At 44.0% G+C, this 25,702-nt stretch overlaps 1 protein-coding gene across 4 annotated transcripts in view; it reads left to right on the top strand.

Moving 5' to 3' along the window:
• The window catches only part of agla (amylo-alpha-1, 6-glucosidase, 4-alpha-glucanotransferase a), a 123,896-nt gene that overhangs the window by 58,703 nt on the left and 39,491 nt on the right, over positions 1–25,702 (top strand). For 3 of the 4 annotated variants that reach the window (XM_052088359.1, XM_052088361.1, XM_052088362.1), the window contains 9 exons: positions 1,451–1,638; positions 2,270–2,393; positions 4,109–4,272; positions 4,427–4,528; positions 18,945–19,100; positions 19,271–19,421; positions 19,809–19,933; positions 20,014–20,126; positions 23,020–23,154. In XM_052088359.1, coding sequence (XP_051944319.1) covers positions 1,451–1,638; positions 2,270–2,393; positions 4,109–4,272; positions 4,427–4,528; positions 18,945–19,100; positions 19,271–19,421; positions 19,809–19,933; positions 20,014–20,126; positions 23,020–23,154 — 1,258 coding nt within the window. Of the gene's footprint in view, positions 1–1,450; positions 1,639–1,884; positions 2,009–2,269; positions 2,394–4,108; positions 4,273–4,426; positions 4,529–18,944; positions 19,101–19,270; positions 19,422–19,808; positions 19,934–20,013; positions 20,127–23,019; positions 23,155–25,702 lie in introns of all 4 variants that reach the window. The other variant, XM_052088360.1, reaches the window with a different exon arrangement.

Below are 25,702 nucleotides of genomic sequence, written 5' to 3'. Positions count from 1 at the left end.
ACTGAAGACCATTAGAGGTGCTGATTCACATCCCATCTACTTCATTCTTCTTCACCATCAACACATCGCCATGTGGTGATCGCACCCCCCTGGCCCCCTCTTCACCCTAGTGTCCAAGACATGTGGCCGCAAGTCCAATGACACGACCACAAGTCAATTATCTAACTCATTGTCCTGGTACCAAGTGCACATATGGACACACTTCGGCTCCAACATTGAGTTTAGTTATGGACATTCCGTGAGCTGCACGGAAGTGCGACAACAGAACACGACTCAGGTTCAAATAAGGAGGATCACTCTACTCAATCACCCCCTTCCAGGTCTCACTGTTATTACCCACATGACGGTTGATGTCCTTCAACGTAACAAGCGGGTCCCCAGTGGGAGCGATTTCCAGCTACCTTTACAAGGACTTCAAGACCTCCAAGAAGAGTTGGTGCTTGGAATGGCTGTTTGGTTCAGAGGCACAAACAACAGCCAGTAGTTGTACCCAAAACCCGTATTTATAGGGTGGTTACCCTGTCGTCCACCGGAATACTCGTAAGAGAGAGCACATCACTCCTATTCTGGCATCCCTTCACTGGCTCCCTATACAATTTAGAGTTATTTTTCAGATCCTATTATTTGTTTTTAAATCTTTAAATGGCCTCGCTCCACCTTACCTCTCTGAACTCCTCCGAGCCCCCACATCTGCTTGGTACCTCAGGTCTGCGGACCAGACAATATTAGAGGTACCAAGAATTGAGCAAAAGCTCAGAGGGGACCGAGCCTTTTCCATTGCTGGTCCCTCTCTTTGGAATGGCCTCTCACTGAACATTAGGCAAGCCCCCTCGCTGCCGATCTTTAAAACTCTTCTCAAAACTCATTTGTATTGTTTGCCTTTTGACTCATCATGACTCAGACATGATCTTAGTTTCACTGTTTTTGTGCTTTCTACTGTCTTTGATATTAATTTACTGTTTTAAGATAAGACATGATAAGAAAGCTTGTTTTTGTCTCACAATGAAGAAATTCGTGATTTACAGCAGCAAAATTTAGAAGAGAAGAAAGTAGAAAAACATGAAGAATTTGTATTGTTTATTGTTGTTTAAATGATATTTGCACCGTTGACAGCACTTTGTATAGGGCGGTGGTTGTTTTAACCCCGGAGAACCCAAGAACCTTTTTCTTCTTTGGAAAATGATGAATTATACATTAAATGACTGCTATATGTTCACTGAACACCAAAATGCTGTATATGTTTGTTCAAATATTCAATGCTTTACTCCAAATTTAAGATTAGGGCCAAAGATGAGCCTTTGGGATTTAAGGGCAGCATTTGAATAGCAGAATTTATAGTGGCCAAATTTGACCGTTCTCCAGGGTTAAATTACTCTACAAATACAGTTGAGTTGAGTGTCGGCTTACTGTAATTCTTTGTATCTGTTGTCTTAATTTATGCTTACTTTAGGATCCAATGTCTACTTTCGGCGGGAGTTGATATGCTGGGGCGACAGTGTCAAACTTCGCTATGGCAAGGGACCCGAAGACTGCCCTTTTTTGTGGGCTCACATGAAAAAATACACTGAAATAACGGCCAAATACTTTCATGGGGTCAGACTGGATAACTGCCACTCTACACCATTACATGTTGCAGAGGTAAGCTTATCTTGTAGTAGTCTGTGTCACCAGAGACGTTCAAATCAGATAATATAGAAAACTTGTTGTTCTATTGAGTTAGATGCTCATTTGATATTTGATCCAATGTAGCTCACAAAAAATTGACATACAATTTATAAAAAGAAAAGTAAGCTCTCCAAAACTGCTGTATACTGTTTACCAGTCTCTTCTTTTCTTTACAAGTCTCTTCTTTTCTCCCTGTCTGTAATGTAATGTTTTGTCCAGGCCATGCTTGATGCAGCAAGAGTGGTCAGACCCAATTTGTATTTGATAGCCGAATTGTTTACAGGCAGCGAAATCATTGACAATGTATTTGTGAATCGGCTGGGCATTAGCAGCCTTGTAAGAGGTACTTGTTTAAAAAAAAAAACTAATGTTGTGGTGTTTCTCTTCCCTTTTCCCTGTGTTTTGTGTGCTTTCACTGTTTTCTTGGACTGCATGAATGAATGTGGTGTGATTCTTCCCAATCTGTTTTTTTGTCACTAACCGGCTTCATCTCTTCAACAATTATTTGATAAATTCATTCCTACACTTGCTTTTTTCCTACCTTAATTACTTTATGACTTCTTGGACATTGATGTGTTGCTTCGTGGTGGTGGTGGTTGACAAGTTCATGATTGATGTGGCTAGAGCAGTGCGCCCTAACCTGTATGTGGTGGCTGAACTCTTCACTGGCAGTGAGGAACTGGATAACATCTTCGTTACAGATCTAGGGATTACATCACTCATACGAGGTACAGTATTGTATTTATATATAAGTTACTGAAGTATTTAGCTATGACAGATGTTTAACGATCAACATGTAAATGAAATGACTATTTTCAGCATTCATGTAGAATGGGAACTCATCTGAGTGCCAATTGCAAGGCACATTTAGATGGACAATCATTCACACACAGCAATGGACAATTTAGTACACAGTCAACCTAACACACATATTTTTGGATTATGGGAGGAAGCCCAGAGAACATGAAAACTCCATCCAAGACGGTAGAACCTCTGAACTGTGAGACAAATGTGATAAGAAGTAAATATGTAAGAACCATTTATCCATTTTGTAATATCCTGATACACTCCTGAAGATGGAGAGTCAAAGTTTTCTGACAACAAGTTAAAATGGAAAATTCATAGGGAGAACGGGTAAGTACATAGATGAACTTATTTACAATGTAAACAAACCTATGTGACTCCACGGGATTGGCTGTGATGGAATACTGGTAAGGTAATTGTTAGCTAGGCCATGATTGCAATGTCATGCTCAAGCAACACCAATCTAAATAAGCAAGCGTTACTGGAGATTGATTTATTGCTGGGACTATAAAACTGCTACTACTATACCACCACCAAATCACAAAATAAAAAGTCCTTGTCAAGTGTAGTATTGACATTGCATTCAATTAACCATTAAGATACTAACTAAACATTAACTACTCTATTGTGTGACGCCATTGTATCTGGAAAAAACTTAGAGGCATAATTATTGATCAAATTTCATTATTTTTTTTGTGTGTGTGTTTTGTGTATCATGAATTTGACAACATTATTTTGTCACTTTCTGTAAACTGAGATTGACAACACGTGCTCAGGGGCCAGGTAACAACCAATTACGGCTCAATCATGTAACCATGTAATCCAAGCTGAGCTCCTGAGATGTCATTTTCAGTCAACAAGTGGCAAAATGCGTTTAATTGTACATGAAAATGGCATCAAATCATCAAATTTACTCCAGACAAAATCTTAACTTTTTACCGCTGAAAATGGCAAAATTGATAAAGTGTCCCTCTAGCTAAAAAGCGAGCCCAGTGAGCAATGCAACTGAGCTCGACTAAAATACAAAATTGCAAAGAAATTCGCACACCTGGGGATACTGACCACTGATTCAATGCTACACAAAATCTGCTACTATTGTTTTTGCTCAGAGGGGGGTCATATGATCATTGAATTGAACCACAAACAAACAAACATGGCGTGTTAGTCAAGGACAACGTTGATTACTCGCTAAATTATCATAACAAAGTGTAAATGAGTGAGAATAAAGGACAGCATGTCACTTTTTAGCTACAGGTAAATATGAAACTATGAATATAGTTAAGTATTATTGAAAAAAATGTATAATGTGTTAGTATCTGTATTGGTGTAATTTTTGTTTGCGAAACATCATCTTTTATTTATTGTTTCATGATCACATAATGCAAAATGTCATTTTTGATTGGCCATCTGCAATGTTGCAATGCCATTGACGTGTGGTTCAAATCCCAGCAAAATTATTTGCCAGCGGTCAGCCAAACATATAAACCCGTCACATAGTTATGCGCACTCTGCGACAGTTTCTCCCACGTTGTCGCGTTGCTCAGTGTGCAGTGGATTTCGGCAAGCCTTTTTGTGATGTCATTAAAGCTACAACATTTTCCTTCTCTGTCCTGTGTTTTATTTACCCTTAATATTTTAGAGGCCATGTCAGCTGGTGATAGCCACGAAGAGGGCAGATTGGTCTATCGTTATGGCGGGGAACCAGTTGGAGCGTTTGTTCAGCCAAGTCTCCGCCCACTGATGCCCTGCATTGCACATGCCATGTTCCTTGATGTAACCCATGATAACGAATGTCCTATCCAGGTGTTTTATCAACGGAATACAATTCCATAACTTATGGTTAAAAAATAACAACCAATTAATATGATTTGTTATTGTTTTCCCCAGAAAGTACCTTTAAGAGATTCTTAGTACTAGCACATGAAATCAGAAAACATTCTTTGTTTCTGTTTTGCAGCTGCGTTCAGCTCTGGACTCTCTTTCCAGTTCTGCTATGGTCTCGATGGCCTGCTGTGCTACTGGCTCTACCCGAGGATATGATGAATTAGTACCACATCAAGTAATGGACACACACGTGCGCGCGCGCACACACACGCGCACACACACATGCACACACACACGTGCTTCAAGTACATGTTGCAATCTGTCTCATGCCACTAAAATGGATGTTACGACAAACCAGTATTAATCCATCTTGATAAATTTCAGCGTAAATTTTAAACGGGCCTGCCACCTTTTGGGTCGTCATTTTTAACTTATGTTTGTGAGGGATTTATTTCATGTAAGACTTGGTTTTTGAAACTATTTTAAACATTGGCCTCAGCAAAACAAAGTCTTACAATGCAAACCTAGCATGATTTCAGGAACACGTTGTGTGGACCCATAATATCTAAATAACTGTGTGATACAGCATCACCAGTGAGCGCTCTGACCGTCCCACAAACACAAGTCATTTGAAGGCTGAATGAGTGAGGCTTTAATGATGTACACTCACACAGCGCATAGTGGCACAGAAACATTTCATAACAATGATGGAATGTTAACATGCACAGCCATCAGGGAATTGCAACTTCTGTTTTAAATGAACATGTTTGACTTGAAGATAGACAAAGTCAATATTACTGGCGCTCATTTGCTCGCCCCGGGCATCAACTGTGCTTTGCACACCCTACTGCGTCAAAGGGATTGTATTTTGTTTTTCATCAGTCGAAATGGGCTTACTTGTTTGTAAGTTGACGGCAATGATTGCCACTATCCGCTTTTATTTCTATCATGATGAAACTGCACATTGAATACGAACACTCAAGTTCCGTTGACATTACCAGCAAGGGGAAATGACCTCCAAAGGCTCCACTCAGACAGCTCCCGGTCGCTGTCCCGTCTTGCCTGGAGCCTACCTGATTCCATAATATTGTCAATGGAACCTCTTTGTTGGCCAAGACGTAACCCTGAATCCAAAGTACAAAATAAACGGCAGTAAATAACGCCCCCATGGCGGCATTCCATGGGTTGTATGTAATAAATGTCCCACTGCCTCCGCAGATAATGGTCAGCAGATAATGGTAGCAGTTGACTTTTGTTGTGCCCCTCACACAAAACGTTACCATTTCCCAGCATGCAAGACAAAGTGTGGATGTGGCATGCCATTCAGTGATCAAAAGTACAGTCACGCCCAAAATTATTCCTCATCTTGGGGTATGAATAATGTTGGCCGTGACTGTATATTGATGCAATTTTGAAATAACAGGAGAGAATTCGATCAGAGATTTGCAGACTTCAGGACGCACAGAGACACTTTGCAAATTTTTCCCGACCACTTCTCCTTTGAAATGCAAGATGCCCCTCCTGTGCTTCAAAAACAGCGTATTGACCTAAAAGCCAAGTTCAGGGAAATTAGTGAAAGCGCAGACAAATTTGGGGAATTTTGGAGAAAAGCGACCCACAGGTTTCCTGAGCTTTCTCGATCATTCAAGTGGATCATGTGGTGCCTTTTTGGGAGTATCTATTTGTGTCAAAACATTTTGCCACCTCCACATCCAAAGTCCAAGTACATATCCAGACTTACTGATTAACATTTTCAACCCATACTGAAGGTTTCAACTTTTTCCTCCCTCAAGCCAAATGTGGCTCTGCTATTTGTGAGGAATTGCGAGCAGGTCTCCGGAAGCAAGAAGTTGGTCAAGAATGTCAAATTTATTTTTGACACTATGAACGTCTTCCCTTGGAGGGCCATTATGACAGTGAAACCACAAAATATTTAACCATCTCATTGCATTCTTACCCAACAAATTAATGGATTAGTAATTTTGAAATCAGTTAAGTCAACTATAACAGTTTGTCAGTTATTGTTCAAGTGAGTGTAAATGGGGTAACAAAATTATTGCAAAATCTCAACTTTATTTATTGCACATGAGAATTTCACATTTCTGTACAGATTTTAGCAAGGTCATGTAAGTTGACGCACATGATTTTCTTTCAGAGGACCACATAAAATGATGTGGCGGGCCAGATCTGCGGGCCACTTTTGATCTAATCTTTTTTCATCACTTTAGTTTTGCTCACAAACTACAGTTTGCTGCTATATGCTCTGTGGGGTTAAGAAATAAAAACTTGCAGTATGATGTTCATAATGTCTTCTTATTAGTTGAATTAGGTTTGAGTTTTCTTTTTTTTTTTCCTTACAAACAATGCTCTTTTTTGATGAAAGAAAAAACTCTTTCCTGGCTGACAGTTTCGGCTGTCACTGCTTCCCTGTGATGTCACATTATGCCAGGTAAGAGTTTTTTTACTTCAATTAAAAAAAGACTTGCCTGGAAAACAAAAACGTAAACCCATTGAGAAATAAAAACAGTTGATGATTTATATAAATATTATATATACTGTGTGTGTGTGAGCAGTTGTTAAATGAGGAAAACAATCGGGAACGTAGGAATGAGGAGCCAGAGAGGATTAGGAAGAAGGTCAATCAGGTTAAAAAGGGTGAAGTCAGGAAAGCATTAAAAAGGATGAAGAGTGGAAAGGCAGTTGTCCAGATGACATACCAGTGGATTGGATTGGATACACTTTATTGTCAAATGAACTGATGTGTAACATACAGCACAGATGAAATTTCTTCCCTTACAACATAAAACAAGAGGAGCCACTCTGGGTGTCTATCAAAAGAAAAGTTAACAAAAAAATGACAAAATAATACAAAACAACACATGAGACACAGACAATCATGCACTCTTAACCAGTTTCCTGCATATACTTTGTTGTCTGAAGCAGTTATAGATGAAAGAGGAGCGAATCAAAGTGTCCTTTTCACCAGTGGATCAAAGACGTCATGCTGCAATGTGCACACGTCTGCTACAAGCTAAGCTTGAAAGCAACAAGAAGCTGTAGCATCCATTAATAATAATAATAATAATACATCACATTTGTAAGCGCCTTTCACAACACTCAAGGACACTGTACAGCCAAGACCAATAGTAAAACACAGATAAAATAATAAATAAAGAAAGAAAGATTTAAGGCGGGTAGGCAAGTCTGAATAGGTGGGTTTTGAGCTGGGTTTTGAATAAGGAAAGAGAGTCAATATTACGAATGTTGGGAGGAAGTGAGTTCCAGAGTTTGGGGGCAGAGCGACTGAAGGCTCTGCACCCCATTGTACTGAGACGGGCAGAGGGTAGAAAAAGGTGGAGGGAGGATGAGGACCTGAGTGAGCGAGAGGGAATGGAGATTTGAAGAAGATCTGACAGATAGGGGGGCGCAAGGTTATGGATGGCTTTGAATGTATAGAGAAGTATTTTGAAGTTGATTCTAAGTTTGACAGGAAGCCAGTGGAGCTGTCGGAGGATGGGGGTGATATGATGGAAGGAGGGGGTTCTCGTGATGATCCGGGCTGCTGAATTCTGAACAAGTTGAAGTTTATGGAGGAATTTTTGATGGACACCGAAGAGGAGTGAGTTGCAGTAGTCAATACGGGAAGTGACGAGACTGTGAACAAGGATAGCGGTGGTGTGCGGAGTGAGTGAGGGACGGAGGCGGTTTATATTGCGAAGGTGGAAATGAGCGGACCGGGTAATGTTATTGATGTGGGAGTGAAAGGATAGTGAACTGTCAAGGATGACACCCAGACTCTTCACCTGGGGGGAAGGAGATATAGTGGCATTATCAATTGTGAGGGAGAAACTGTCGGCTTTGTTTAGAGTGGATTTGGTACCGACGAGTAGGAGTTCAGTTTTATTGCTGTTTAGCTTGAGGAAATTGTGGGTGAACCAAGATTTGATTTCTGAGAGACAGTGAGAGAGGGACGAGGGTGGGAGAGAAGCGTCGGGTTTGCTGGAGAGATAGAGCTGGGTGTCATCCGCAAAGCAGTGAAAGTGTAAGCCAAATTTGCGGAAAATGTTTCCGAGTGGAAGGAGGTAGACAATGAAGAGGAGCGGACCGAGGACAGAACCCTGGGGAACACCAGAAGAAACGGGGAGGGATTGTGAAGTAAAAGAATCAACTTGAATGAACTGAGAGCGGCCAGTGAGATATGAGTGGAACCAATGTAGAGGGGTGTTGGTGATGCCTATGGTAGAGAGTCGATTGAGGAGGATGGGGTGAGAGATTGTGTCGAAGGCTGCACTCAGGTCAAGGAGGATGAGGATGGAGATAAGGCCAGAGTCTGCTGCCATGAGAAGATCGTTTGTGATTTTTATGAGGGCTGTTTCAGTACTGTGACGGGGACGGAAGCCGGACTGGAATTGTTCATAAAGACTATTGTCGGTAAGGTGGGAGTGGATCTGAGAGGCGACAGTTTTCTCCAGAATTTTCGAGATGAAGGGAAGATGGGAAATGGGGCGTAGGTTATTGAAGTCATTGGGATCTGAACCAGTTTTTTTCAGGATTGGTGTGACAGCTGCAGTTTTGAAGAGCACAGGAACAATTCCAGTCGACAGAGAGGAATGGATAATGGCTGAGATGAAGGGAAGCAGAGAGGGTAGGCAGGATTTGACCAGAACTGTAGGGAGGGGATCGAGCTGACAGGAGGAAGTCTTGGATTTAATGATGAGGTCTGAAATTAATGAGAGATGGGGGAGTTCAAAAGAAGAGAACAGTTTGCAAGGGGTGAGAGGTTCAGATGAGGGGAAAGGTACAGAGGAGCCCAGATGCTGGTGGATTCTGTTGATTTTTTCATTGAAAAAGAGGAGAAGTGCATTGCAGGTGTCACGAGAATAAAAGTGAGGTGGTAGGGAGTCAGGAGGTTGAGTGATTCTGTTCCAAAGGGAAAAGAGAGTCTTAGTATTTCCAGCATTGGAGCAGATGAGTCCGGAGTAGTAATGTGATTTTGCTTGAGAGATGGAGTCCTTGTAGAGGGATAGCTGAGCTGCATAGATGTCCTTGTGAGCAGTGAGGCCGGTTTTCCTATAAAGTCTCTCAAGCTGCCGGGTTTGGGATTTCAAGGAACGTAGATGAGGGGTGAACCAAGGGGCAGACCGAGTAAAAAGGACAGAGCGGGACTTGACAGGGGCGAGAGTATTGAGGATGCTGGTGAGACCAGAGTTGTATTGGAAAACCAAATCATCAGGAGTGGAGTCAATGTCCGGAGTCAGGGTGGTCAGCCATGCAGTGAGAGAGTCAATGTTAATGTCTTTAATATTACGGTAAACAATGGTCCGGGGTGATTTGGCAGTTGAGAGCTGGAGTGTAATGTTGAATGAGATAAGGAAGTGGTCCGTTATTGGAAGTTCGTCAGCAGTACAGTTGGAGGGGGAAATACCAGAGCAGCAGATCAGATCCAGGGTGTGACCTTTGATGTGTGTGGGAAAATCTACAAATTGATCAAAACCAAGACTGTTAATTGAAGAAGTGAAGTCAATGGTGAGAGGAAGAGCAGTGTTGTCCATATGTATATTAAAATCTCCCAGGATTATTACATTTGGTGACAGAGAGGAGAGATGGGTGAGGACAGTAGACACTTCATTTAAAAAGTCGCGGTGGGGTTTGGGGGAGCGGTACACTGTGGCAATAATCGTGGGGATAGGTCCGGATATTTGACAGGCAAGGCATTCAAAGGAGGAAAGTGGCGGGAGAGAAACCGAAAGTACTTTCCACTTCTCGCGGTATACTATCGCGAGACCTCCTCCGCGACCAGAATCGCGGGGCTTGGAAATGTAAACAAATCCCGGGGGAGTGGAATCGTTCAACTGTGAGAAGTCCCCGGGAGTTTGCCAGGTTTCATTCAAGCAGAGAATGTCAAGCTTACGGTCCGTGAGGATATCTTGAATGAGATTACCCTTCCCAGTAAGCGAACGGATGTTAAGTAGCCCGAAGTTGACGGCGGCAGTCTCGCTGCTGCGGGGGCCGTTAGCCGACCTAGCCAAGCCGGCTAACGCACGATGGTCGATGGATCGGCCGGCGTTTCTGGATGGCCGACGGGAGGAAGACCAGAAGGAGACGATGGTGTTGGATCGGTTGAGGCAGAAGCCCCGACGAGACCCACGATGAATATATTTCCGGGAAGGAAAGCGAACGATGTCCGGGAGCCGGTGTAGAGCAGGAGGAGGGCCCAGCCATTGGAAGCGGAGCCGAAGGAGCTCGGCCAACGAGTACTGGAGCAGATCCTTGACAGGTCGATGGAGGAGCGACAGGTTGACAGGTAGGACGCTGAGACGCCGGGACGAAACAGTCGAAGATAGTTGAGAGTGCGAGACAGGCCTGAATGGGGGCTGGGTGGAATGACTGTGAGATGATGATCGTGATTCCATGCGAAACAGTAAAACAATCGAGCGTAAAAACACCGTAAAACACAAAAGTTTGTGGGAGAGCAGCGGCAGCCAAAAACGCGCCAGCGTTCACTCTACCCGAAAAAGAGAGATTACCTCTCTTCTCCTGTCCCATGTAAGTTTGCTTCAATTCCAAGCCGCGACTCCCAGTTCCACATACGCATCGGCGCTCTGCGCTGACGCTGCTTTCTTCTCATTGTCGGCTCCTCAATCCATGCATCCATCCAGCCGCAGACTGTCCATGTCAGTTGATTTTCTGACTAGGTTGTTTAATAGAATATAAGACACAAACAAGATTCCTGATGAGTGGAGGAAGAATGTCGTGGTACCAATTTATAAGAAGGGCGATGTACAGAGATGGGTTGCAGAGAAGTACCTTAGGTTGGTGCAGGACATGTATGAGAAGAGTACAACAGTGGTGAGGTGTTCAGTTGGACTGACAGAAGACTTCGAGGTGGATTTTGGACTGCATCAAGGATCGGCCCTGAGCCCGTTCTTGTTTGCTTTGCTGATGGATAGATTGACCGATGAGGTCAGACTGGAGTATCCCTGGACTATGATGTTTGCAGATGACATTATGCTCTGTAGTGAGTAGGCAGCAGCTACAAGAAAACCTAGTAAGGTGGAGGTTTGCACGAGAGAGAAAAGGAATGAAGGTCAGTCGTAGTAAGACAGAGTACATGTGCATAAATGAAAGGGAGACCAGTGGAACGGTGAGGTTACAGGGAGCAGAGGTGGCGAAGGCACAGGCATTTAAGTACTTAGGATCAACGGTGCAGAGCAGCGGAGACTGTGGAAGAGAAGTGAAGAATAGTGTGCAGGCAGGATGGAACAGCTGTAGAAAAGTGTCAGGAGTGATTTGTGATAGAAGGGTATCAGCTATGGTGAAGGGAAAGGTTTACAGGACAGTCGAGAGACACTAGCAATAGGCAAAAGACAGGAGGCAGAGTTGGAGGTGGCTGAGTTAAAGATGCTGAGATTCTCCTTAGTGACAAGGATGGACAGGATCAGAAATGAGGTCATCAGAGGGACAACTCAGACAGGAAAGTTTGGAGAAAAAGTTAGTGAGGCCAGACTGAGATGGTTTGGACATGTACAGAGGAGGGACAGTGGATACATGGAAGGAGAAAGTTAGAGATGGAGCTACCAGGTAGGAGACAGAGAGGAAGGCCAAAGAGGAGATTCATGGATGCAGTGAGGGAAGACATGCAGGTAGTTGGAGTCAGAGTAGAGGATGCGGACAACAGGGAAAGATGGAAATTAATGACTTGCTGTGGCAACCCCTGAAAAGTGACGAGCTGAAAGGAGAAGATATATACAGTATATATATAGATAAAAAATCCTCATCTCACCCCTCGGGTGGTGTCCGTCCCTCATTCAGCTCGGGTCCTCTACCAGAGGCCAGGAAACTTGAGGGTTCTGCGCAGTATCCTTACTGTTCCCAGCACTGCACATTTCTGAACTGAGATGTCCGATGTTGTTCCCGGGATCTCTTGCAATCACTCATCTAGTTGGGGGTCACTGCCCCGAGTGCTCCGACCACCACAGGCACGACTGTCACCTTTACCTTCCAGGCTCTCTCCAGCTCCTCTCTGAGCCCTTGGTATTTCTCGAGTTTCTCGTGGTCCTTCTTTCGGATGTTTCCATCACTTGGGACTGCTACATCCACTACAACGGCTTTCCTCTGCCCTTTATCTATGATCACGATATCTGGTTGGTTCGCCATTACCATCTTATCAGTGTGGATCTGGAAGTCCCACAGGATCTTCGCTCTGTCATTCTCCACCACTTTCGGAGGTGTTTCCCATTTTGACCTTGGGGTTTCCAGTCTATACTCCGCACAGATGTTTCGGTAGACTATGCCAGCCACCTGGTTATGGCGTTCCATGTAGTCTTTCCCTGCATCTTACACCCTGCAGTTATGTGTTGGATCGTCTCAGGTGCCTCTTTGCATAACCTACACCTTGGGTCTTGTCTGGTGTGGTATATCTGGGCCTCGATGGCTCTGGTGGTCAGGGCCTGCTCCGGAGCAGCCAGCCAGCTGCCTCTGTGCTGTTCTTCAGGCCATCCATCTCTAGCCACTGATAGGACTTCTTGAGATCAGCCACTTCAGTTATGGTTCGGTGGTACATCCCGTGTAGGTGTTGTCCTCCCATGATGGTCCCTCTTCCAGTGCCTCATCCTCTGTTCCCCTTTGTCTGAGACAATCTCTGAGTACGTCATCCGTTGAAGTCTTTTCCTTGCTGTATTCATGGAGCCCGAATGTTTCATCCTGAACAGTGGCTCTCAGACTCACTTGTCCCCGGCCTCCTTCTTTTCGGCTTGCGTACAGTCTCAGGGTGCTGGATTTGGGATGGAACCCTCCATGCATGGTTAGGAGCTTTCGGGTCTTAACGTCCGTGGTCTGAATCTCTTCCTTTGGACACCTTATTATTCCTGCAGGGTATCTGATCACTGGCAGGGCATAGCTGGTTATTGCCCGGGTCTTATTCTTGCCATTGAGCTGGCTTCTTAGGACTTGCCTCACTCGCTGGAGGTATTTGACCGTAGCCGCTTTCCTTGTTGCCAGTTCGAGGTTGCCATTGGCTTGTGGTATACCAAGGTACTCGTAGCTGTCCTCAATATCTGCTATTGTTCTTTCAGGGAGTGAGACCCTTCAGTGCGGACTACCTTTCCTCTCTTAGTCACCATCCGACTACATTTCTCAAGCCCGAATGACATCCCAATGTCGCTGCTTTAGATTCTGGTTGTGTGGATCAGGGAGTATATGTTCCTTTCGCTCTTAGCATACAGGTTTATGTCATCCATGTAGAGGTCCTATGTCTCTACGATGTCCTATGTCCTATGCAGAACAGCAGTGGGGAGAGTGCATCACCTCGATATATGCCACATTTGATGGACACTTGGGTAAGTGGCTTGCCATTGGCTTCAAGTGTGGTTTTCCACATTCTCATCGAGTTCGCAACGAAGGCTCTTAAGGTCCTGTTCACCTTATACAACTCCAAGCATTTAGTGATCCATGTCTGTGGCATCGAGTCATAGGCTTTCTTGTAATCAATCCAGGCTGTGCACAGGTTGGTATGTCTGGACCTGCAGTCTTGTGCGACTGTTCTGTCAACCAGGAGCTGATGTTTGGCTCCTCTGGTATCTCTACCAATGCCATTCTGTGCTTCGCTCATGTATTGATCCATGTCCACTTATCTGAGCCGCAATGATGCCTGACATGAGCTTCGATGTTGTGAAGAGACAGGTTATTGGCCGATAGTTGGATCGGACTGCACCCTTTGAGGGATCGTTCACGATCAGGATCGTTCGCCCTTCGGTTAGCCATCCTGGGTGAGTCCCATCCCTCAGCAGCTGGTTCATTTGTGCTGCTAGGCGCTCATGGAGTGCTGTGAGTTTCTTTAGCCAGTAGGTGTGGCCTGGTGCTGTCCAGTTCTTCATATCTGAGACTCTTTCTTGTATGTCTGCCACTGTTATGGTAACTGGGTTCTGTTCAGGGAGGTTGCTGTGCTCCTCTCTCAGGGTCACCAGCCAGTGTGCACTGCTGTTATGTGCAACCTCCTTCTCCCATATGCCTTTCCAGTACCGTTCAGTTTCAAGTCTTGGTGGGTCAGCTCTGTTGTTCGGACCCTCACAGAGCGTACACTTTCGCAGGTTGTGTTGCGAACAGCGTGTTTATTCGCCTGGCCTCATTCTCTTTCGAGAACCGCTTGAAGCGACTCGACAGGGCTTGGAGCCTTTGTTTGGCAGTTTCGAGTGCTACAGGTATGGTCATCTGGATGTACCTCTCGGGTTACAGCCTTTTCATCACACCTCTTTGGGCCTCCGTCAATTGACACATCCTTCCGAGCCGCCTTGATCTTAGCCTCCAACCGTCTTTTCCATGGTGGGTAACGTATCTCATGGGTTCCATGGTTGCTCTTATAGCCAAGCATCTCAAGGACCACTGATGCTGAAGCGTATATCAGCTCATTGGTTTCCGTAATCGTTACGGTAGAGATCGCCATCAGTGCTGCATTCACACTTTCCATGAGACTTTCAGGTGGCCGTCGTAATTGGTTTCTAGGTTGCCCAGCTTTCATTCTCGCCATGATCTTAGCTTTCAGATCAGTTGCTGCCTCGCTCAGCATTTCATTCATTGGGGCTGGCCACCCAATCTCATCATCTGCATTCATTGGGGCTTGCCTCCCAATCTCTGGTATGACCTCCTCCTCCTCTGATCTGGCAGCCTTGGGCTCGGTTAGCCATCCTGGGTGAGTCCCATCCCTCAGCAGCTGGTTCATTTGTGCTGCTAGGCGCTCATGGAGTGCTGTGAGTTTCTTTAGCCAGTAGGTGTGGCCTGGTGCTGTCCAGTTCTTCATATCTGAGACTCTTTCTTGTATGTCTGCCACTGTTATGGTAACTGGGTTCTGTTCAGGGAGGTTGCTGTGCTCCTCTCTCAGGGTCACCAGCCAGTGTGCACTGCTGTTATGTGCAACCTCCTTCTCCCATATGCCTTTCCAGTACCGTTCAGTTTCAAGTCTTGGTGGGTCAGCTCTGTTGTTCGGACCCTCACAGAGCGTACACTTTCGCAGGTTGTGTTGCGAACAGCGTGTTTATTCGCCTGGCCTCATTCTCTTTCGAGAACCGCTTGAAGCGACTCGACAGGGCTTGGAGCCTTTGTTTGGCAGTTTCGAGTGCTACAGGTATGGTCATCTGGATGTACCTCTCGGGTTACAGCCTTTTCATCACACCTCTTTGGGCCTCCGTCAATTGACACATCCTTCCGAGCCGCCTTGATCTTAGCCTCCAACCGTCTTTTCCATGGTGGGTAACGTATCTCATGGGTTCCATGGTTGCTCTTATAGCCAAGCATCTCAAGGACCACTGATGCTGAAGCGTATATCAGCTCATTGGTTTCCGTAATCGTTACGGTAGAGATCGCCATCAGTGCTGCATTCACACTTTCCATGAGACTTTCAGGTGGCCGTCGTAATTGGTTTCTAGGTTGCCCAGCTTTCATTCTCGCCATGATCTTAGCTTTCAGATCAGTTGCTGCCTCGCTCAGCATTTCATTCATTGGGGCTGGCCACCCAATCTCATCATCTGCATTCATTGGGGCTTGCCTCCCAATCTCTGGTATGACCTCCTCCTCCTCTGATCTGGCAGCCTTGGGCCCTTCACCACGGAACCTGCGTTGTACCTCACCAATCTCAAGCTGTGACAGCAGTTGCCGTTTGTGGATGTTTAAACACTAAGCTACTAGTTGTTTCGTGGTCAACCGTGACTGTGGGTTTCGAAGTAACCATTTAGTCCACATTGTCTGCATGTAACCCCTCTGACTAGGTTTGCTTGAGTAGTGGCGTTCCAACAGAGCCATGTTTTCGCATCTCACCCATCTCCGCTTTGTTCCAGTAGCCCATTTTTCATCAGCTCTCTTCGGGCAGTACTGAACCTTCGGACACCCTGAACCGGTTGCCAACCAATCGCGGGGCACACAGAGACGAACAACCATCCGCGCTCACACTCACACCAAGGGACAATTTAGAGTGTTCAATCAGCCTACCATGCATGTTTTTGGAATGTGGGAGGAAACCGGAGTACCCGGAGAAAATCCACTGAAAGAAAACCAATTATTTTCTATATTGTCGCAGTTTTATCTGCTTATAATTGACGGCCATTTAATTGCTTTGTGGGGGAAAACGCAAAATTCAAGTTTTTTAAAATTAATTGGATGATGACTCGGTTGTCCATATTTTCTTTTGCCAAAAATAGGCATCAGCATGGGCCTAAATAAAAAAATCCATATTGGTCGGGCCGTAGTAATGTTACAACCTTATTTCATAATGGAATAAAGGTATTTTTTTCTCCAAATTCGGAACAGTCACGTCAAAAAGTTCAATCTTTGCCTTATCAGACCAAAGAATTTTGACTCTTATACAATACATCTTTTTTTTTTTTTGTTGATACAATGCTCTTACAACAGCTGCAGCTGTTACAAAGTGCTTCAAACAGTTAACATAAAATAACAAAATAATACCCCTGCTGGACCCTCTCCAGTTTGCCTACCGGGCAAACACGTCTGTGGAAGACGCAGTCAACATAGGTCTGCACTACATCCTCGAGCACCTCGACAGCACAGGGACCTATGCAAGGAATCTGTTTGTGGATTTCAGCTCTGCATTCAACACCATCATCCCGGAACTCCTCACCCCCAAACTTCTCCACCTCGGTGTGTCCCCTACGATCTGCCAGTGGATCCTCAGCTTCCTGACGGGACGGACACAACAGGTGAGACTGGGAGCAACAACATCATCAACACGCACCACCAGCACTGGAGCCCCACAGGGATGTGTCCTCTCTCAACTGCTCTTCTCCCTCTACACAAACGATTGCACCTCAACAAATCCAGCTGTCAAACTCAAAGTTCGCAGAGGACTCCACGGTCATCTGTCTCATCAAAGACGGCGACGAGTCTGCGTACCGCCAACAAGTGGATCAGCTGGAGCTCTGGTGCAGCCGACACAACCTCGGGATGAACACGCTCAAGACTGTAGAGATGATCGTGGACCTCAGGAAACATTCTTCTCCACAGTTGCCCCTCACACTATCCAACTGCCCTGTGTCAACCGTCGAGACCTTCAAGTTCCTGGGAATCACAGTCTCCCAGGACATGAAGTGGGAAGTCAACACCATCTCCATCCTGAAAAGGGCCCAGCAGAGGATGTACTTCCTGAGGCTGCTGAGGAAGCATGGCCTGCCACAGGAGGTGCTACGACAGTTCTAGACGGCAGTCATCAAATCAATCCTGCGTTCTTCCATCACGGTTTGGTTTGGGGCCGCCACAAAAAAGGACAAAATCCGACTTGAACGGACAGTTAGGACGGCGGAAAAAATCATTGGCACCCCCCTACCCACTCTTGAGGGCTTGCACACTGCAAGAATCAAGACAAGGGCACGGAAAATCCTCCTGGATCCCCCGCACCCTGCCCACCACCTTTTTCAACCACTCCCCTCAGGCAGACGCTACAGATCCATGCGCACCAAATCCAGTAGACACTTAAACAGCTTCTTCCTTCTAGCCATTAACTCCCTGAACAGTCACTGACGTAGTCACTCTTGTTGTACTACAAATACTGCTACTGGTCACTCTAAAATGGTTCAATAATTTTCTGCACCAACTGTACAAACTGTCATAGTATTGTATTCTACCACTGTTCACGTTTGCTCTGCTTGATGCTTTGCACATTGCCTCACAGTTGTCACTGGGTGGTACCACCGCACTACGCTTCACTTACATTACGAAATGTCCTTGCATACCTATTTGTCATGTCCTTGTTTACGATAATACTAATGCAGCGTGTTATACCGGAGACAAATTCCTTGTGTGTTCTACATACTTGGCCAATAAAGATTATTCTGATTCCGATAACAAGATACTTTTCCTGCATACATTTTGTTATTTGAAAGTGGAGAGAAATCAAAGTGCCTTTTCACCAGTGGATCAGAGACATCATCCTCAAAAGCTAAGTTTGAAAGTCAACAAAAAGAAAAAAGAGATCAGTTCACTTTTCCTGTCCCATTTCAATTCCAAGTTGTGACACTCAGTTCCAAATAGGCATCCGCGCTCCGTGCTGGCGATCCTCTTTTCTCATCTTTGACTCCACAAGCCATCCATACAGCCGCACCAACACAGACTGTCCAACAGCGCTGACCTCTCCGCTGAAGATTTCATGGTCACACTCCGGGCAGGCCACTGTGAACCTGATACTAAGGACACCCCCCCTCCCCCACTCTCCCACAAATTCAGACCGATAAGGATTTAATAGTGTGGTCAAGTATTATTTCAAAAGAGAAATAGCAGATAATTATTATGCTTTCACAAAGCAAGATATCAACCTGGGTAGAAAGAGTGCTGAGGCAGATTGATTCGGATTTGGGGGATTGTGGCAATTTAGATCATATTTTGATACCTCCTCTTGTGGGTTCATTCAACAATGTGGGATGTATCAATAACAACAAACGCAGAGTACAAAAGCGCAATTGTAAATAAAAACATATAATACATGTGAGCAATGATAATACAGGCTACTTGTCTTCACAAATAACGAAGAAGCAGTGTTATAATGTATTTTCTGCCATTTTTCACTTCCCGCACTATAATCGAACACTGTTGCACTTTGCATTGAAATTTATTGAACTGTGTTTGTGTGCGTGTGTACGTGTGTGTGTGTGTAGATTTCTGTTGTTAAAGAGGAGCGTTTTTACCCCAAGTGGAACCCTTCAGCCTCCCTGACCTCCGCCAGCGAGGTTGGACCACAGACTGGCATCATTGCTGGGAAACTGGCCCTCAATAAGTTGCATCAAGAACTGGCTGCTCAGGGGTTCATACAGGTATAATTTGGTCATCAATTTTCATGAAATAAATAACACATTTTAAATAGTAACAAATATTTGTTTGTCACCTTTGCCTGTTTAAGGCAAGGTGCAGCAGGCAAACTGTTTTGTTGTTTTGCTTTGTTGTCCTAAATGTCGTAGCCAATTTCAATCTGTCTCCTCGCCAGGTATACGTGGACCAGGTTGATGAAGATATTGTTGCCATTACTCGCCACTGTCCCAGCACCCATCAGTCAGTGGTGGCAGTGTGTAGAACAGCTTTCAAGAGCCCCAAAACACACCAGTACAGCACTGATATACCACCAATGTTCATACCAGGTAGAACAATTACACAGAATGTGTGTGTGTGGGGGGGCATGTTGATAGATACACTTGTCAGTCTTTTGTTTTATGAACAACAATTTCAAAAAGTCATACACTATATTGACCTAGGCCTTCAATTTTATTTTTGCAATTTCCAGGGTTGTAATAATTGTGGCTTTTTTTAATATCATAGTTTTGTTTTCATTCACACGTTTGTTTTTGTGTATCGTTGTACCCCTAATCTAGTCTCTCTCGCTCTCTCACTATCTACACTAGCTACACTCTCTCCCTCACTCCCCAGTCTGCCTCAGTTCGACTTTGATAAATTATTATATACTGTAAATATATAGTTTTTATGTTCTTATTATTACACACTGATCCTCTTCATCAACTTTTCTCCAGGGAAAATTGAAGAGGTGGTATTGGAAGCAAGGACAGTGGAAAGACGTACTGAGAGTTTCAAAAAGGATGACAACTACATCAATGGGATGCCTGAATACACAGTCGATATTAAGGAGCATATTCCAGTAAATTTAAAAAAAACATACAGCATGCTTGTGTGCATGCCAGGGTCTATGTGTTAACAAATATTTGTATGCATTTACAGTTACAGGAGAGCTCAGTGGTGAACGAAGCTGGTGTGACATCTAAAGGTCGATCAGAGTTTGTACAGGAAATCAGTTTTCGGAAGCTGACACCGGGAAGTGTCATTGCCTTCAGGTACTATAGGACTATAGGACAAAATGCATCTTTCCAGTTTATTCCAGATTCCAAACTCTTTACATATTTAACTCATACAGTTGTTGTTGTTTATTTTTTTTCAAAATAATAGTAATCCAACATGACATACCAGATGAATCACTGTTTTTGAGAGAAATTACAGTATATTACTACACTGCAAATAATTTATTAATAGGGGTAGATCGTCACAAATCCAACAGATCTTAATTGTACTCTACTCACACAGATATTTATAAGCCACATTAAGTCCATTGTACGCTATCTGAACCAATCAGGACCCACGAATGAAACGAAAGTAATTTGTGTTGAACGACAATAAATTAGCATAGCTTGAGACACATCTGTTGTCCATATGGTACATCGCTAGCTTAGATCCAGTATATGTGTGATGTGAGGTGAATTATTGGGGGAAAATGTTTCTGAAATCAGCAAAAATAAATCACAGGCTAATGTAATGTACGTCAGTGAGTCATGGGGTCACTCATGACTCTCGAAATCTATTGCACTAATGGCATTCTTGGCACAGGGAGCGGGGGTATCAGGCAAGCGTGACAGAAGCGACAGGATCATTTGTTGAATTGTATTTTTGTATACCTATTCCTCGCGTCCAGTGTAAGCTATGAGAGCAGCCTAAGCAGCCGTGAGAGGCACTTGACCCGGCGAAAGAAAGAGCGCTCCACTTGTTTGCCAGATGTAATTTGAAAATATTTATTTTTTGACAGAATAGTGTTTATCATCTCGGCAAACCTAATTGTTATTTATAGATGCATACTTATCACTGTCAAACAAAATGGTGGGATGGGTGGATTATGAGAGCAATCGTTGGAATAATCGATAGATTAATCAATTGTAAAAAGATTAGTTTGGCCCGAGGGGCAAATGACGAGGACGCTGCATAGACAAATATCTATTTATCTATCTACAACAGGGGTGGGCAATTATTTTCCCGGGGGGGCCAAATGAGAAGCAGAAAATATTGTGGGGGGCCAGGCCAAAAGTTAGAAATCTACTCCTGATTTCGATTTTATTTCTACATTGAAATAAATTAATGACATTGTTTACAGAAGCTGATAAGAGTATGTATTATTTATGGTAATGTAAATGCAGTTATTTTACAGAAAAAATATTTCTTCAGTGAAATTATGCAAAACAATTCTAATTGTGCAACACTTAACTCTTTTTCAGTGAGATGAACACTCCAATACTTTCTGATTTTACATTTCCCATTAAGATAGCACAATGTCTTTGTATGCCAGTAATAATGTAACAGAACTCACATTTTTTTGTCCTAACTGCCAAACAATGTAGAAAAAATATAAGCAAGCATGTTTCAGTGCTTTGATTTTTTTTCTTGTTCAGGAGAGATCAATCTAGCCCAGGGGTGGGCAAACCTTTTGGCTCGGGTGCCACATTGATTTCTAAATTTGACAGCTGGACCGGGTCAGCAAAAGATACGGTACAAAAATGTATAAGTTGACGTCCATACCAAACATCAACAGAACACAAAACTAATAAAGTATTACCATACTCTTTTTTTTTTTTAATGAGAACAGTGAAACAACTGTGATGAACGTCCAAGTATGTTAACAACATACAGTACATGTGTGACACACACAAGCAACAAAGTGCAACAATATATTGCCCATAAACTGCAGCATACAGTACAGGTATATGACAAAATATAACAAAATTAGGACTATTTTCCCCCAAATGAGACATGTAAAAGACCTGGTGGCTTTCTTTCCACTCACTTTTTGAACTTGACCTACCCTTGATCACCACACAAGACAGCATTGCTCAGCTGATGTCATGCATCGAACTTTTGAAGCCAGCCACGGGACGCTTCGAAGTCTTCGATGCCCATACAGCTCGTCGTGTCGTCATGTTGGTTCTTTTCAAAAACGTATACACAACTCAAGCGACTACTGGACAGGCACGTCCTTCTCCTTCTCGGTCTCTGTGCCTTCTGCTTGAGAGTGACCGCCCCCGAAAACGTAAATCAACGATGACTTCAATGACACTCAGAAAAGCAAATACGTACTGCGCCAAACAGAGGAAATCACAAAATAAATTATATGGGGGACGGGGGTTGTGAACACACAACAAAGTAACAAACTACACAAACAACTCCGAAACAGTCCTTTCTCCTACAAAAGGAAAGATGTTACCAGTAAAGTCTTGTGTCGTTATTAACGACGCAAGTCCGACAGAGCACGAAAGCAACGCATTTTCGCCGTACGTACGCTTCACAAGCATTTGCTCTGGAGCAAATTTAACCTAGTTGCGTTCACACGTGCAAATTTACATCGGTGCTGCTTCGCAAACGAGCATTTGCTCCGGAGCAAATTTTTAAACCACCTCCCTGAGGTGGATATAATTTGGTCTGGTGTAAGCCTTTTTCCGGGGCTACGCCGGACCTAACTTGCACGTGTGAACGCTCTACTGGGGCAGCCCCGGCGTAGCAGCGGATCAAATCTTGCCGTGTGAACACCCCTATAGACACATACGGTAGAGGTCCCTCTTAACCAATGGAATGCCCGGAAGATGCTCGGGTAATAGCCAATGGCAGAGCAGATGTAAATATGTTGCGCTCAGGAAACTCGGAGCTGCAAGTAATAGGCCATACTGTATTTTTACCTTTCGTATCTTGAAATTTATTTTGTAGCAAGAGGCAATGTTTTCCAGTTGAGGCTTTTCGTATGAAGAATGAGTTTCGTATGATAAAATTTCGTATGAAGAGACGTTCGTAAGTAGGAGTACCACTGTATAATGTGCAATGTTGGCAATACAGTATACAAATGTTTTACCTTTATTCATGTTTTTTTACCCTGATATATATCACAAATTGCTAAACCCTTTCTTTTCTTTGAAGGGTAAGTTTGGACCCCAAAGCCCAGAAGTTGGTTGGGGCACTCCGGTATTTTCTCTCCCAATTCAGCCCAAAATACAGAAAAGGCAGTATAGCAGATGAGAACCCATCTGAAGTCCTGAAGATGCCTTTGGCACAGTGAGTCCACATCAATATCTGTTTTCACCTTTTGCATCACAGTCTTCGCAGGAACGCCACCTCTGCCACGACGGACAGCAAAATAACTATTTACACTTGTTGAAACTGTTGAAACTCCTGTAAAATGTGTAGTCCTGTATCTATATAAATAATTATCTTTAAAAATTGTCATATCTCGGCTGCAGTACAGTGAAATTCCTCTACAACGCAATCACAGCAGGGTTTTTTTCACTTTAGCAAATTTGATCTCAGATGTACGCACACCCACACACACATACACGGCCATCAAGAACTACGAAGCGCCCCGTGGCTGTTTTTAGCATGATAACAAGTAAAGCATTCGAGAAAACGTTCGTTTATTTGAATGTCCGTCCAACCACGGGACGCTTCGTAGTCCTCGATCTAACTATGGCCTTGTTAGCTCTCGAAGGCTAAAAACCTTACACTAACTGTAGCGCTAATGAGAGAGAAGCGCTCCAGTTAGCATAAGGTTTTTAGCCTTCGAGAGCCAACTATGTCCATCGAGGACTATGAAACATCCCGTGGGTGTTTTTAGCATGATAACAAGTAAAGCATTCAAGGAAACGTTCGCTTATTTGAATCTCCGTCGAGCCATAAGCAATTTAGCATTAGCAGCTAATCGGATGCTACGGATCTTGCTTCAGTATCTACACACATAGACAGTGAGGTCCCTCTTGGCCAATCGGAGGCCAGGATGATGCTCTGTAAGCCAATGGCAGAGCAGCTATGATTATGATGAGTCCAGGAAACTCGCAGCTGTGACCGAAATAAACATCATTCACTATGTAAACCAGTGTGGTGGTTGCTGCTGCCGTTTCCGAACAAAGCAGTAGAGGTCACTGTTGGATTAGACTTCGTTGTAGTGAACGTCTTCGCGAGGCTGAAGCAGAGAAAATGATTTCGTATAACGCAACAGGGGGGGTTTCGTCGTATGTGGGGCAGGAGAATGGGAATTGTGTTAATGCATGAAGATTTTTTCACATAAGTGGGTATTTTCGCCCATGTAGGTTTCGTTCTCGAGGAGTTTCACTGTAATAGACAAGGGTGTCAACCAAACTTAGCTTTTTATCACCTACCTGCTGATGAAGTAAAAGATGGCGATGGATAGCAGCAACGAATCGAAAGGACTGAGAGCCCTCAAAGTATTCCAGGATTTGCAGCGATCATTCTTTACAGGGGTAGTAGATCATTGTTCGTCTAGTTTAATCATAATCATTAAATTACTGCACATTGCTCGGCACAAAGATAGGATGGAATGTGTTTCCAAAAAAAACCCGTCAGTTAGCATCATAAGCAATTTTTACCTTCTCCGTTACATTAATAATAATAATTATTATTATTATTATTATTTTTATAATAATACTTTTTATTTGAAAGTGCTTTTCATCTCACTCAAAGACACTTCACAGAGCATAAAAAGACAGGATAAAAATGTGCATTTAAAACAAGTGTGGGTGAGTAGGCGGGCGGTGGCATTCTGGATGTACTGTAGTTTATTGAGGAGTTTGTAGGTTGTACCATAGAGAATGCTATTGCATTAGTCAAAGCGGTGATGAAGGCGTGGATGAGGGTTTGAGCAGCGTTGAAAGAAAGTGATGGGCGGAGACGAGCAATGTTTTTGAGGTGGAAGAAAGCAGTTTTGGTGGTTTGGTTGATGTGTTGATCGAAAGAGAGGTTATTATCAAAAAGGACCCCGAGGTTGCGACAGTGAGAGGAGGGGGACAGGGTGAAGTTATCTATAGTGAGGGTAAAGTTGGTGGTTGTTTGGGTGAGGGACCGAGGACCGATTATAAGCAGTTGAGATTTAGTACAATTAAGAGTGAGAAAGTTTGTTTGCAACCAGGATTTGACATCTGAGAGACAGTTAGACAGGGTGGAGTGGGCTGGTGGGGTAAATGATTTGGTGGATATGTACAATTGGACATCATCAGCGTAGCAGTGGAACTGGAGACCATGATGACGTATGATTTGGCCGAGGGGTAAAAGATAGAGAATGAATAGAAAAGAGGACCAAGCACAGAACCCTGGGGGACACCTTGGGACAGTGGGGCAGTGTAGGAAGAGCAGTTGTTTATGTGTATGAATTCTTTCCTGTCTGTGAGATATGAGTGTAGCCAGGTAAGGACTTTGTCGGTGATGTTTAGGGATTGAAGGCGAGAGAGTAGGATGGAATGGTTGATGGTATCAAAGGCGGCTGTAAGGTCAAGAAGGATGAGGATGGAGAGTAGGCCGGAGTCAGAGGCGAGGAGGAGGTCATTGGTGATTTTAAGGAGGGCTGTTTCAGTGCTGTGTGCGGAATCCAGATTGAAATTGTTCAAAAAGCTGGTTGTTGTTTAGGTAGGTTTTAATTTGAGATGTGACGGCACGTTCTATGACTTTGGACAGAAAGGGGAGGTTGGAGATGGGTCGAAAGTTGCTCATGATGTCAGGGTTGAGTCCGGGTTTTTTGATGATGGGGGTTACGGCAGCCAGTTTGAGTGAAGAGGGGACATAGGCAAAGTTGAGGGAGGAGTTGACAATGTTCATG

The sequence above is a fragment of the Hippocampus zosterae genome, chromosome 15 (genome assembly GCF_025434085.1).
Source record: "Hippocampus zosterae strain Florida chromosome 15, ASM2543408v3, whole genome shotgun sequence".
NCBI classification, from domain to species: Eukaryota; Metazoa; Chordata; class Actinopteri; order Syngnathiformes; family Syngnathidae; genus Hippocampus; species Hippocampus zosterae.
Note: the sequence above shows the minus strand (reverse complement) of the source record. Positions and strands in the feature narration are given on the sequence as shown.